We start from the raw sequence: 12,116 nt of genomic DNA on the forward strand, positions 1-12,116 counted from the left end.
AGGAATGGAAAAAGAAACAAGAGCAAGAGATGAGAGGCACTTCAAGTCAGAGAGTGGGGGAATCAAGGATGAAAACAGCCTCTCATGTTGATGAGCGGCCCCTGCGTCTGTGCTGGTCAGCACTTCTGAGGCGCTTACTTCTACAGCGTGTCCCCTCCATGCTGCTCCCTCTAGGTCACCTCGTATGTTCTTCTCATAGTTTAGTTTCATAGCTTCAGGTGCACTTAGATGGTAGTGTTGAATGTCTGCCTCTGCTCAAGTGAAAAGGTCATAGATTATCAAAATACCTCGTGTGACAGTTTAAACAATGACTTCGCGGCCCAGGTCGACACGCAGCAAAGGTCATTCAGAGCTGCGTCTTTGCAATGTTGTCTGCATGTGAGAGAGGCGTCTGTCGCGTTCTCCACCCTCAGACCGAAGCGTTGCTACGGGCTCGTCTTCCTGGCGCTGACGAGGTAACCTTTGGCCTTGATGATGCCCCGACTTTTGACAATGATGGAATATCGCAGGACCCACTCTAGCCTCCAGTCGGCCATGTTCACATTCTGTGTCCCCTCCTGCAGCGCCTCCCGGAATGCGGCCGGCGATATCAGCTCTGTGCACAAAAAAGCACAAGGTCAAGAGAGGACCAGCTCCCATCAAGCAGAACACAGATAATAAGAATTATTACACAGCAGTGACAATCACAATGCAAACTTTGTGACTTGTAACATTTTAAAATATTGCATTTTGCAGCCAAACTTTTTATAAGCAGTATTACCTATGCAGGCATAAACAAGGTGTCTTAGGAAGTCTTCAAAGGGTAATGAGCTTGAGGACAAACATGGACAAAGAGCAGCACACAATGTGTAACTAGTATCCTAGTGTCAGTGGATGCAATCTGTTTGACAATAAACCAAGTTAATATTTGTCAAAAAAGGTCACACAGTTTATGAAGTTTTGTCACCATTGTTTTTTCCGTGGAGAAAGAATGTAAAACTTAAACAAATATTTCAAAAAGAAGCATCGACACAACTCAGGCCAGTTTGGTGAATTCGGTAAAGTTTTTGAAAATTGAATAGAAGCATCACCTTTTGCATCGCTGTGTGTGAGCAGCTGGATGTCAAACTCCTTAGCAAAGGCTGTCAGGTCAGGGGGCATCACGCAGCAAGATGCCAGGTTGACCTGGTTACTGCTGGGCTTCACCTGGTAACAGACGGGACAAGAGCGGCACATGACTCTTGGCAGTCTTGGAGAAACGGACCAGCAGTGATGGACGGATGCAGCCTCCCCGAGCGTCACGCTGTCCACTGACCTGAGCCCAGTTGTAGAGCTGTTCCAGTAGATCTTTGTCCAGGTCGGAGGTTCCGATAGCAGCAATCTGCTGGCTCCTCACCAGGGCCTCCAACTGCTCCCAGGCCGGCTGAAGGTGTGCCAGGGTCTGGCTTTCACCTTCCACCGGCCCCGGTGGCGCTATTATGACTGAGTCCAGTTGGGACACAGCCAGCGTCTGGCACGCTAAGGTGAGAGACATGCGTAGAGTAAATAACTCCTAATAATAACTAATAACTACTGCCTGTGTGTTTATTACTGTGGCACATTTTTATTAATTTTGCTCACCCAGTTCCACTGCATCGTTGATTGAGGATGGGATCGACTCACACAAGAACAGCTTGACTGCAAAAGCAAGGTGACAAACACACATTATAATCATTAAAATCTGGTTTCTTTCCTGTTAAAGCAACAGTCATTGAACCGACTCCAGCTTACACTTCATTTAATAAAGTGTGGGAAAAATGCCAAACGTCCACCGCGCTGCCTTCCTCCATGTTATAGCACGAGGCCTGCAAAGTCAGTTATCTCTGGGTATGCAAAACTCAGCTCTTTTCAAATGTGTCTGATCTTTCAGCCAAACACATCCAATGGCAAATATTAACCAATCAATAAGCAGATATAGCAGCTGAAACAGAAATACAGACATTAATCTTGATTTTAAGCAGCAGCCGAGCTCTACACAAACACATGAGTTTTTTTTTAAAAAACACTTGGCTGAAATCTTTACACAATATGACAGAAGTCCAACATATGTAGTATGTAGCTATTGGCAGTGTGCTACAGACTTCATTAAAACCTGGTTTCTTTCAGCCCATTAGCCTACTTTTTTTTTGTTGCTTTGGTACACAGAAGGAATTCTGAAAATAACCCGTGATGTCAGACACAGAAGCCAGGTGTAAGAGTGTGAGATTATCTGAACTTGTGTTGTTCTAGCTTTAAACCACAAAATTCAGTCTGGACCTGAAACTTTCAGCTCTTCCCTCTCCTCAGGCGTGATCGCATCCGTTTCCTGGGGAATGGAGCAGTCAAGTGTATCTGCAAGATCCTAGATGAAAAAAAGGGAAATAACAGTCAACATAGACACACCCATCCAATTAAAATGGGTTAGGCGAGTAAATCGTGACTTGGCAAATTGTTATCAGCCATTCCTGTCTCTAAGAACACAGTGCAAGAAATGTTTTGTGTGCACAGTCATCCCGATTATTTGACACACACATAAAAAGTGGTTGGGGTAACACACAATCTGCTCTGTGAAAAGTAAAAAGAAAACCATTTGCTTTAGATTAACATTTCTTTTTAACACAGGAACTGGCTACAATTTGCTTCAATAAAGTTTCACATTTCATGGAGACCCACCTTTAATGTGACTAATAAGTACCAAACAATAATGACTAACTGACTTCCACTTCCAAGATACAGAACTGAAGAGTGCAGCAGATGGTGAACAAAACTTTGGGAGCACACTTTGAGCTTTTCCCTGCCCAACCCCCATCGCAACATAAAGATGCATATTTGGTGCGGTGCCTTTGGCAGGCAGCACTGCATGAACATTCATGGTGACAGCTTCCATTCAGTGGGCATCCTTTGATGTTTGCCACTGCAGACGTTTCATTTTAACCAAGCAGTGGATCACAACTTTACGTCGGCACCGTGGCACGTTTTAATGCAATGCTGTCTCACGCTGCACTTTAAAGGCCGACAAAGTTTTGAATTTGTGCTATGTCACAGAAGCAGCATTTAAAAATAGTGTAAATGAAGATTAGTGAAGGAAAAAAAAGGAGTGAGCAGCAGAACATACAAAGTATTCACCTTGAATGGTGGTTTTGTGGCAGAAATCCAATCGCTCAGTGCTGCCCGAATGCATTCTTGAAGCTACAAGGGGAGAAAAAAAAGAACACAAAGAAAAGTTCAATGTCATTGATTAAGAAAGATGAGTATGTACGTTTGAACTAGGATGCATCCAAAGTAAAAAGGACTTTTTATTCCCAGTAGATTCTACAAGATCATCTGGACAGCTGCTACATGCAGCTGCTCCGCCAGCACACAGACAGCAGTGTATGAAACAATGCAATCAGCTGGAGGCACTTCAAAAAAGGCCTACAGTATTGAGGGGACCGGTGGGGGTGCAGCTCTACTTGAAAGAAACTATTAACGGCAGCAGCACAAGTTGAAAAGGACAAAGTGCCATTTTGGTACCGGGGACGCGGCGGTTGAGCAGAGAAGCCACCTGCCAGTGCCAAACCACCCCAGGTGAACTGTGTTCTAGTGGACAGCTCACAGATTTTCTAACATTCTTGTGTCACAACAATGACATGATGTCAGCGTGACGGGGAACTCGAGCAACACTTCCAACTTTCAGAAACCTTTTAAAACGCTCTTTGTGCACAACTGCGTTTCTCATTGTTAAAGTCACTTATTGTCTCGGTAAAAGGTTTCCGTGCTTGCCAAGGCGTCCGTGCATGACCCCTGTTAAAGCAACAGTCATTGAACCGACTCCAGCTTACACTTCATTTAATAAAGTGTGGGCAAAATGCCAAACGTCCACCGCGCTGCCTTCCTCCATGTTATAGCACGAGGCCTGCAAAGCCGGTTATCTCTGGGTTTGCAAAACTCAGCTCTTTTCAAATGTGTCTGGTCTTTCAGCCAAACACCTCCAATGGCAAATATTAACCAATCAATAACTGGTTATAGCAGCTGTAACTGAAATATAGACATTAATCTTGATTTTAAGCAGCAGCCGAGCTCTACACAAACACACTACACAATATCACAGAAGACCAACATATTTATGTAGCTATTGGCAGTGTGCTAGAGACTTCTCAGGTCCAGCCCATGTAGCATACTGGCCCACTTCTGTCTCGTTAAGTGCTGTTGTCTAGTCTTGCAGTTGTTTGGGGGTTTTGTATGTTTTTGGTATTTACATTTGTCTCCTTGGTTTGTACCCTTTTGCATCGTTCATTGTGATTGCAGCGTTCCCCTGTTGCATTTTATGCATTTGTGTGTTTCAGGTTCTGCATTATTTCTACATTTGCAGCATTTGGCCATTTGCCGCTCATTTGCATTTATCAGTCACTATAGAGACAAGCTGGAACAACTTTCTTCACCAGCAAGGCATTTTTTGCCACAGGGCAGCGCACATCCCCGTGACCTTATGCACTAGAATACCAGAGAAGCACACAGCCTGTCCCATCTAGAAAAACTGCTCGTCACAACTGCAGACAGACAGGATTGAGGCATCCTTACAAAAATGCAGCCGGTTAAAGACCCACACAGCCGGCTCTGCTTGAAGTGAGGGAGGTCCGTTTGCAGTATGACAATACCTTTCACATACATACAACTTGCCCGCTTCCCCTTTTTCCTGCTTACTTTTTACACAGTGCTGTGAAACCATTGGACGTTTAAGGAAGACGTCGCCACATCTACAACCAAAGTGAACTCTGCAAATACACATTAAGCTGTTTTCGTCCTGCTTTCGCCATATTATAAGTATTCCTCATATGACCGGAATTGGATAGAAAATAACACACGAGAATGATTTCCCGTTAGGTTCGGAAGTGACACTTGACGTGGGTTTGCACGATACTGACCCCGACACATCTCCCCGAATGGACTGCGTGGCGGCTACTGTTGAAGTTATAGTATATATCTTCACCCATGACGTACCTTTGGCTGATCATAAAGCTGCTTACGTAACACATCGTCGTTGTTTATACATTTACTCTGCGTTGGCTCACGTTGGGTCTTATCGGTGTAAACCTTTCACAGTTATAGCTTTGAAGATACTTTTTTTTTAATGTTATAAACCCCCCGTTTAGTTCCCATTGTAATGGACTGTCGATAGAACGTCAAAGTCACATAGCTGGTTAACTATTTAGCCAGGTAAAGGCTAAGCTAATGTGCTGCTGCCCCCCCGCCTCCAGCGCAGTCTATGTAAACAGACGTGGCCAGCGGGCGACCTCTTACCTCCTCGCTGGGAGACGAGGGGCACTTCTTCTTCATGCTGCCCCGGTTCACCAGGTTGCCGGTGTGGAGTCTGAGGGTCTTGGCGTGGTCGAACATCACCTTCGCTCCGGTGTCGGTGCTCGTATTTTGAGGGTCCATGTGCTCCGACGTTGATCGGTCTCTGCGCTTCGGCGAAATGTGACAGCGAGTGTCTTCAGCGCGGTGTTGTCTTTCACTGGGTAACTGCGGGCTAACAGCCAGATAGCCGCCGATAGCTTCGAGGCTTCCGGTCGATAACAAAAAAGAATTTCAGAAGTCAGGATGACTTGCATTCAAATGTTATTCGACTTGCTGAGTAAGTGGTTGGTTGGTTGCTGCTATGGAGGAAGCCGGTGCGTCACGCCCACACGGCGACCTAAAACCTGGTCTGGATCGAGCTCGGTATTCCACTTCCGGTACAACAGCACTGGATTGGGTGGAATGGGTTACATTGGGATGGAAGGTTCCGGCTGTGAGCACTAGATGGCGGTGTTCAGCTGTAAAGCAGGTTTTTCAGGCAGCGACTACAACGCCACAAATGTACATGCGTTTGTTTGAACACCTGGCTGCACCTGGCTGCACCCACACATATATCTAAAATAATTTGACCTGTCATAATTTATTCATTACTATTCCAGACACGAAGGAACTACGCTGTATGCACCATCTTGTTACTGGGTTGTCGTACCTAGCATCAACACAATTGACATTTTCATATAGATTTATAGTGCTGTGGTAAAAATGACATTTCAATATCCATCCATCCATCCATCCATCCATCCATCCATCCATCTATTCTATTCCCGCTTATTCCTGAGTTCAGGGTCACGGTTGTCTGCTGGAGCCTATCCCAGCTGTCATAGGGCGAAGGCAGGGTGACACCCTGGGCAAGTCGCCAGTTCATTGTAAAATACCACAGGGGCCTTCAAGACAATTAATAGTTAAATCTCTGTCAGATAGAAATCACTCACTGGTGTCACAAAACCTATTCATACTCCTTAAACTTATTGGTCTGTCACAAAAGATGCATTTCATTGTACGACTTGATGTTTTCATCACTTTCGTTTTTCATAAAAGTCTGTGTTCTCTGTAGGCATTGTTGCACAAAGCCAAACATACTGGAACACCAACTGTGATCCAAGCCTTTTTATTGCCTTTCATGAGAGTTGGACCACACAATCTTGTGAAAGACGGGAAATTTCTTCTGTTCTAAAAGAGAAGCTCCCCCCCCCCAAATAAAATCCCCCCTACTTTTCATGGTATTAAATATAAATAAGATTGTATCAGTGTTATGGTTGCATCTTCTGTTATATGACTGTTCACAGTTAATCTCACTTGAAATAGTTGTTTGGCATTGACGAATCACATTCTAATCATGAGCTTTTTATCTTTGTGATTATTGGCTGCTTGTCACATCCTCTGAGGGGAAGTTTCAAAACATGCGATTTCACTTGATCCTTGGGTGAGTGGAAAAAGAGATCAAATTCCAAAAGGCCAAATTGGGAAGATAGAAGGGAGGTTATGAGAAATGATGTACTAATTGTGTAATGACATAAAGCGGAGAAGCACATAAAGATCAAAAGGTGACAGTGAAAACAAACTGGAACGGAAGGAAGGAGGAAGTACCATATTTGGACAGTTAATGTTTGATATAATGCATAACATAAAATACAATATTTTATACTTTATTAGCGTCTTTTTATTTCCTATTCTCCTTTGTCACTGCTCTATTTATGTATTTTAAGCTGTTTTTTTCTCTGCACTTTTTCTTTGTAGATTGTGTTCTTTGTATTTCAAATGCTTTTAAAATGTTAGTCACAAGCACATTGAGCTGCCTTGTGTATGAAGTGTGTTATATAAAGCTGCCTTGCCCTGCCATATAAGCCCCTTCCTGTGAAGCGCCGTAGTTGGGTAAATGTTCTTGTTGCTACATTCATGAGAGAGAGGTGTCAGTCCAATAAAAGGATTTAAGATCTTGGTTTTCTGTTTCGGTTTACGGGGAGGTCCAGCTAATTCATCCCAGGCTTGTTTTACATCCTTCTGCTTTTTCTGTCCATTGCGTGACTTCATGTGGTGGGATCAATGTTGAGCAAGGATAACGGGCCCAGACCATCATCATTCTGAATGTGAAAAAAAAAAAAATGTTTACACTGATTAGAGTTGGACACAGCATGTCTTTATTTACATACCTGTTTGAAGATGTGCTCCAATCCCAAACTCCGAGTCGCAGAATAAACAAAACACACAAATAAGATAGTTGTTTGGATTGGTGTCCATCTTTAGATGGTGAACTAGCTCGTGCTGCGGCATCATTTTCAGTAACACTTGTGGCAATATTTGTGCGTTACAAGAGCCAGTTCACCACACAGCTGGACGTTGTTTTTCACAGCACTGTTTTTACATTCCCTTGTCAGAAGGAGTCAACAAGAAAATGAAAGAAAAATCACTGCAAAGATCTTGTGTACACACTGCCATTACCTTATCAGCACAGGAGTTACTTTCAGTACCAGTCATCCATCCATCTATCTTCCATATCCGCTTTTGATTAAAAAAAAAAAACAAAAAAAAAAAAAAGTCAGTTCTGGTAGATGTCAAACTGTTGTTGTAGATGCAATAGATTCAACGTTTTCATGGGGATGTATCATTATTACTCATCGTTTAAACTTTCAAACAAACTCTCAAAACTCATCTCAGCTAATACTGTTCTTCATAGATAAACAAACAACAACGTTTGAGATGTTGCAAACCGCTTGAACCTTAAAATCCACCAGATCAGTTCAAGATTTGTGAAAAGAGTTCCGCAAAAAATTAAGCTGGGGGGGTTTAACTGTTTCTTTTTTTTAGGCATTAAATTGAAATGTTGCATTCTTTTTTTTTTCCTGAATCTCTGCTTTAGCAGAGGCACCATCATTCCAGTGCTCTGCCATCAGTCAAGTCTGTGTTCGCACAAATTACCTTTTCTGCATAAAATTCTCATTGTGTGATCAAACTGATGAAAAAGCACATTTAGAAATGATGACTGATGACAGTTTATTTATGTTATATAATGGCTGTAGGAGCAGAGCCAAGATAATATCTTTGGAGATATCATATAGCAACCTCAAGTCTTAGAATGTCCCTTTTTTGTATTTAAAAACTTAAAAATAAATTCAGCATGTTGCCTGTTTTTGCACTCTTGCCAAATCCCTTGCGGAACTCAGGGATCAGATTTCAGCTCTTCGCTGAAGGGTTGTTGTAAACCTCTCAGTGCTGGCATGTTTGAGGAGGAGTGAATTGACATCATCTCAGGGGAGGGTGGTTTTTATGGGAGCACATAAGAGTGCAGAGCCACGAGGAGCTGCAACAGGGGAAAAGATCTTCTCCCAATACATCTTTGGAAATACTGCGTGAGCAGGTAAGTGTCTCTGCACTATTGATTATCAAACAAGACATCTGAGCCAGACTTGGTGCTTTTGCAATTTACATTTTCATGTACCTGTGGGTTTGCAGTTTATTGATACATCAAAGTTACAATTCACTCAAAAGTCAGAGTGTGTCAAACAAAACTCTGATGCAGAAAAAAAAGGATTTTTATTTTCATTTCTTTGTTAGGGAATTAAATTTGTGAACTACGTGAAAGAGATTTGTGGTAAAAGGAAGAAAGAAAAAAGGAAAGAAAAAGAGAAAAAAAAACGTGTTTTTCACTGCAGGAGGTGTTTTGTGTCCATGACCCACTCAGTGTGATTTTTTTTCGTACAGTGAGCAAGCAGCCATGAAGTTCCAGGCTCTTTTCTTTCTTCTGCTCTTCACCTGCATGTGCCTGAGTCTCGCACAGGGTGAGTACTGCATCACACCTCAACTGCACGAACTGCACACTGTCATAATTAGATTGCACATGCATCTATCTGTCAGTTACTGAGTCTGACGCAATGCCAGCAATTTGAATAGAACACTTTTTTTTTTTATAGCTGCAGATAATATAGAGTCCTGTTAGAAGTTGATGCTGCAGCTGCATCCTATGATTTAATTTGCATCATGTTCTTAAAAATGGAGCAACCAAATATGGCTCATATATATATATTATTGCTATTTTTTTTATTCAACTAATCATTTCAATACAGCTATTACTTAAATTAAAGTTTGTTGATGTACAGATACAAGGGAAAGGTTCTGTTTTAGGTGTTTTGGCTCAGAGATGCAATAAACAGCATGCAGACAGGATTTTGAAAGTGTAATACCCAATAGCCCCTTAAGCCCAGGAGATTAAAAAAAAACGTTGTTCACTAAGTGTAAAAGCCATTTGAAATCAGCAGATTTCCACGTCTGAGATTTAAATACCGGGCCAGACAGCTTGTACACAAATTCCTCAATGAAACAAAAAGGGCATGACCTCATTATCCTTGCAGCTCCATGTGGTCCAGCTTTGACTGAGCTTTCCAGTGCTGTAGAGAGCAACTAAATTATTCTGCTAAATTATTTTTTAATTCAAATCACGTTTGTGCTCTCGTTAATACCGTTGTACTGTAGCAATAAAGGCAATGTTACTGCATCACGTCCACTTCAAATAAAATGTAAATCAACAATAGATAAAAATTGAATGCACTCAACTAATTATGAATGGCAACTGTTCATTTGTTCATCTAAATTCTGACAAGTGTGTTTATGGTCCTGGAAAACTTTCTCTCCGTCTGTGTCTCTCTCCAGGCTCCTATGGCAACTGCTGCCTCGGCTATATCCCCAAGATGAAAAGAAATGCGTGGAGAAACATTGAAAATTTCAGCAACCAGGAAACAGATGGCGATTGCAACATCAGAGCTGTTGTGTGAGTGAAAACAACAAACAAAAATAAACTACACATGGTGGCTAATTTCGGGCTTTTCAAGGTTTTTCGCTGGACTTTTACACAACAAATTTCCAATCTGTGCAGGTTTCTGATGAAGAAGAAGCCGACGCAGCAACAGCAGCAGAAAGTCTGTGTAAACCCAGATGAGCCCTGGGTAAAGCGGCTAATCCAGCTGTGGCGGCAAGAGCAGTCAAGAATTGCTGAGATGAACAAAGTCTGACAACATCTCGTGAAAATGCACCTTAATGAAAAAGAATTTAAAAAAAAATCACGATTAAGCGATATGATGATATAACTGACAGAAAAATGAGAAGAAAGGAATGAGAAGAGGTTTTTCACCTCCCCGTCAGGCGTCGTATACATCACCACTGTGTCCCAGCATCTTTACCGCTTCCTGCTGGCTGACAGAGAGGGAAAACCTACATGCTTCCATATCAGAGAAAATGTTTATAGCATTCATTTATTGAGCCATTTCTGTAATTCTTTGTAATGCTCTCTAAGCTTCTTTGGAATGAACCACTGTTTGGCAGCTTCGAAATGTACCGTGAACTTTTTGATCTTTACAGCATCTCTGAGCATGCAATGTATTTGCAAAAAAAACAACTGTTTGACTATAAGCTTGGATTTTCTACATATCAAAGAAAACCATATTTTTTATATATTTGCATAGCATTTGCAGCGTGCACCTCCGTGTATCCAATAAAGAGGTAACCAAAGTCAGTGGTGCGATGTGGATTTTGTCCATCTGGGTAAAATCACTGTTGTAATTATCCAGCTTTAAATTGTCATTGACGAACAAGGGTCCGTCATTCGCCAACACTATGACACATGACTCTGGGGGAGACTCTGCTTCTGGTTTTCATTTGCTCGACACGGTGATGAGCGATGGGCTTGGTGGTTCAAGAGAAAGATATGCATCTGAGGTTTGGGAGAACGCTGTATTCTTGTTAGTCACATGACAAATTGTGAAAGAAAAAGAAAAACAAAAAATACACAATCCTTTTAAAATTGATTTGGACCCCATCAATTGTCATTAGCGTTCATTTAAAGTGTGGGAGGGCATTGAGAAAAAGCTCTCTTCCACGCAGATGCCTGGACCCAGAAAAGAAAACTAAATAAACAACAAGGTAAGAGGTACAGAATGTACAAGTCCAAAACACATTCAGCTCAGGGGGAAACACATGTAGCAAGTCAATGTATAAGTGAATTGAATGTCGCCTCGCAGTTCTTGTCATTACCACGATCAGGACAATGAAGATGGCAGATTTATATTTGCCACTTCAAGGAAGCAAAGAGTTTTAAAGATCAGTTCAATTTGATATGCGGTACACATAGCACAAACATAAACAGTACAAGATGTCTCACAACCCGCATCAGCACCAAATTTAGGTATTTATCACTCAGTGGTTATTGGCCAACTATATTTGCTCACAATTAAAGGCCAGCGACATCAAATGCAAAGCGATAAAACAATTCAAAATGAGGCAGCGGTTTCCTCCGCCTTTTCGTGACAGAGTTATTTGTTTGTTTGCTTGTTAGTTTGAAGGACCAAATGAAAACACTTTTCGGGAGTTTTCAGAGAAATTCATCAGCTCTTGTCTTTCTCTTCGAATTTGATTAAATGTCGGTCGGACAAAGTATTTACGAAGCTCATTGGGCTAAAAATAGTTGTATCCTTCAAGTCCAGTTGTCAAGCTCCTCTGTTTTCTCTGTCCTTACATTGCACACGAGCAGAGAATGTGAATTCACAACATTTGCTAACCACAGATTCAGTTCGCTTGCCAGATTGTGTTCTGCATTTCTTTATTCACTTAACGCTCCTCATGGTTTGTGCAATAATAACTTGTGACTCATGCCGTTCCCAACACTCCTCATGGGTCCTGATGGGTTCTGTGAGACAGGCTTTGACGAGTCTCCGCTCTGCCGCATTCTTCCAGATGTGCACAACAGTTTATGAGCTTAGCCGTCGGTAATTGATTGCCAGGTTGGGTCAAACTCA

At 42.1% G+C, this 12,116-nt stretch overlaps 2 protein-coding genes across 2 annotated transcripts; one reads left to right on the forward strand and one right to left on the reverse strand.

Annotated features, from left to right (window-relative positions):
• Window positions 1-91: 91 nt before the first annotated feature.
• Window positions 92-5,683, reverse strand: gclm (glutamate-cysteine ligase, modifier subunit). Its single transcript, XM_076022933.1, has 7 exons — window positions 5,278-5,683; window positions 3,124-3,186; window positions 2,275-2,359; window positions 1,600-1,656; window positions 1,295-1,497; window positions 1,071-1,185; window positions 92-595 (listed from the first exon to the last, which is right to left on the reverse strand). The coding sequence occupies exons 1-7, from the start codon at window positions 5,413-5,415 to the stop codon at window positions 426-428; spliced, it is 831 nt and encodes a 276-aa protein (XP_075879048.1). The 5' UTR covers window positions 5,416-5,683; the 3' UTR covers window positions 92-425.
• A 2,853-nt stretch (window positions 5,684-8,536) lies between these two features.
• ccl25b (chemokine (C-C motif) ligand 25b) lies at window positions 8,537-10,833 on the forward strand. Its single transcript, XM_076022934.1, has 4 exons — window positions 8,537-8,689; window positions 9,034-9,110; window positions 9,979-10,096; window positions 10,202-10,833. The coding sequence occupies exons 2-4, from the start codon at window positions 9,047-9,049 to the stop codon at window positions 10,335-10,337; spliced, it is 318 nt and encodes a 105-aa protein (XP_075879049.1). The 5' UTR covers window positions 8,537-8,689; window positions 9,034-9,046; the 3' UTR covers window positions 10,338-10,833.
• Window positions 10,834-12,116: the final 1,283 nt, after the last annotated feature.

The sequence above is a fragment of the Nelusetta ayraudi genome, unplaced genomic scaffold (assembly GCF_046127955.1).
Source record: "Nelusetta ayraudi isolate G7.1 ecotype Tasmania unplaced genomic scaffold, CSIRO-AGI_Nayr_v1 ptg000013l, whole genome shotgun sequence".
Classification (NCBI taxonomy): domain Eukaryota; kingdom Metazoa; phylum Chordata; class Actinopteri; order Tetraodontiformes; family Monacanthidae; genus Nelusetta; species Nelusetta ayraudi.

Excerpts from the sequence above, each read along its gene's own strand:
- ccl25b (XM_076022934.1), top strand. The coding sequence starts at position 9,047 with ATGAAGTTCCAGGCTCTTTTCTTTCTTCTGCTCTTCACCTGCATGTGC. Across the intron at positions 9,111-9,978 it reads GTGCCTGAGTCTCGCACAGG|GCTCCTATGGCAACTGCTGC; the intron begins GTGAGTACTGCA and ends GTCTCTCTCCAG. Across the intron at positions 10,097-10,201 it reads TGCAACATCAGAGCTGTTGT|GTTTCTGATGAAGAAGAAGC; the intron begins GTGAGTGAAAAC and ends CAATCTGTGCAG.
- gclm (XM_076022933.1), bottom strand. The coding sequence starts at position 5,415 with ATGGACCCTCAAAATACGAGCACCGACACCGGAGCGAAGGTGATGTTC. Across the intron at positions 3,187-5,277 it reads CCTCGTCTCCCAGCGAGGAG|CTTCAAGAATGCATTCGGGC; the intron begins GTAAGAGGTCGC and ends CTCCCCTTGTAG. Across the intron at positions 2,360-3,123 it reads CCACAAAACCACCATTCAAG|GATCTTGCAGATACACTTGA; the intron begins GTGAATACTTTG and ends TTTTTCATCTAG.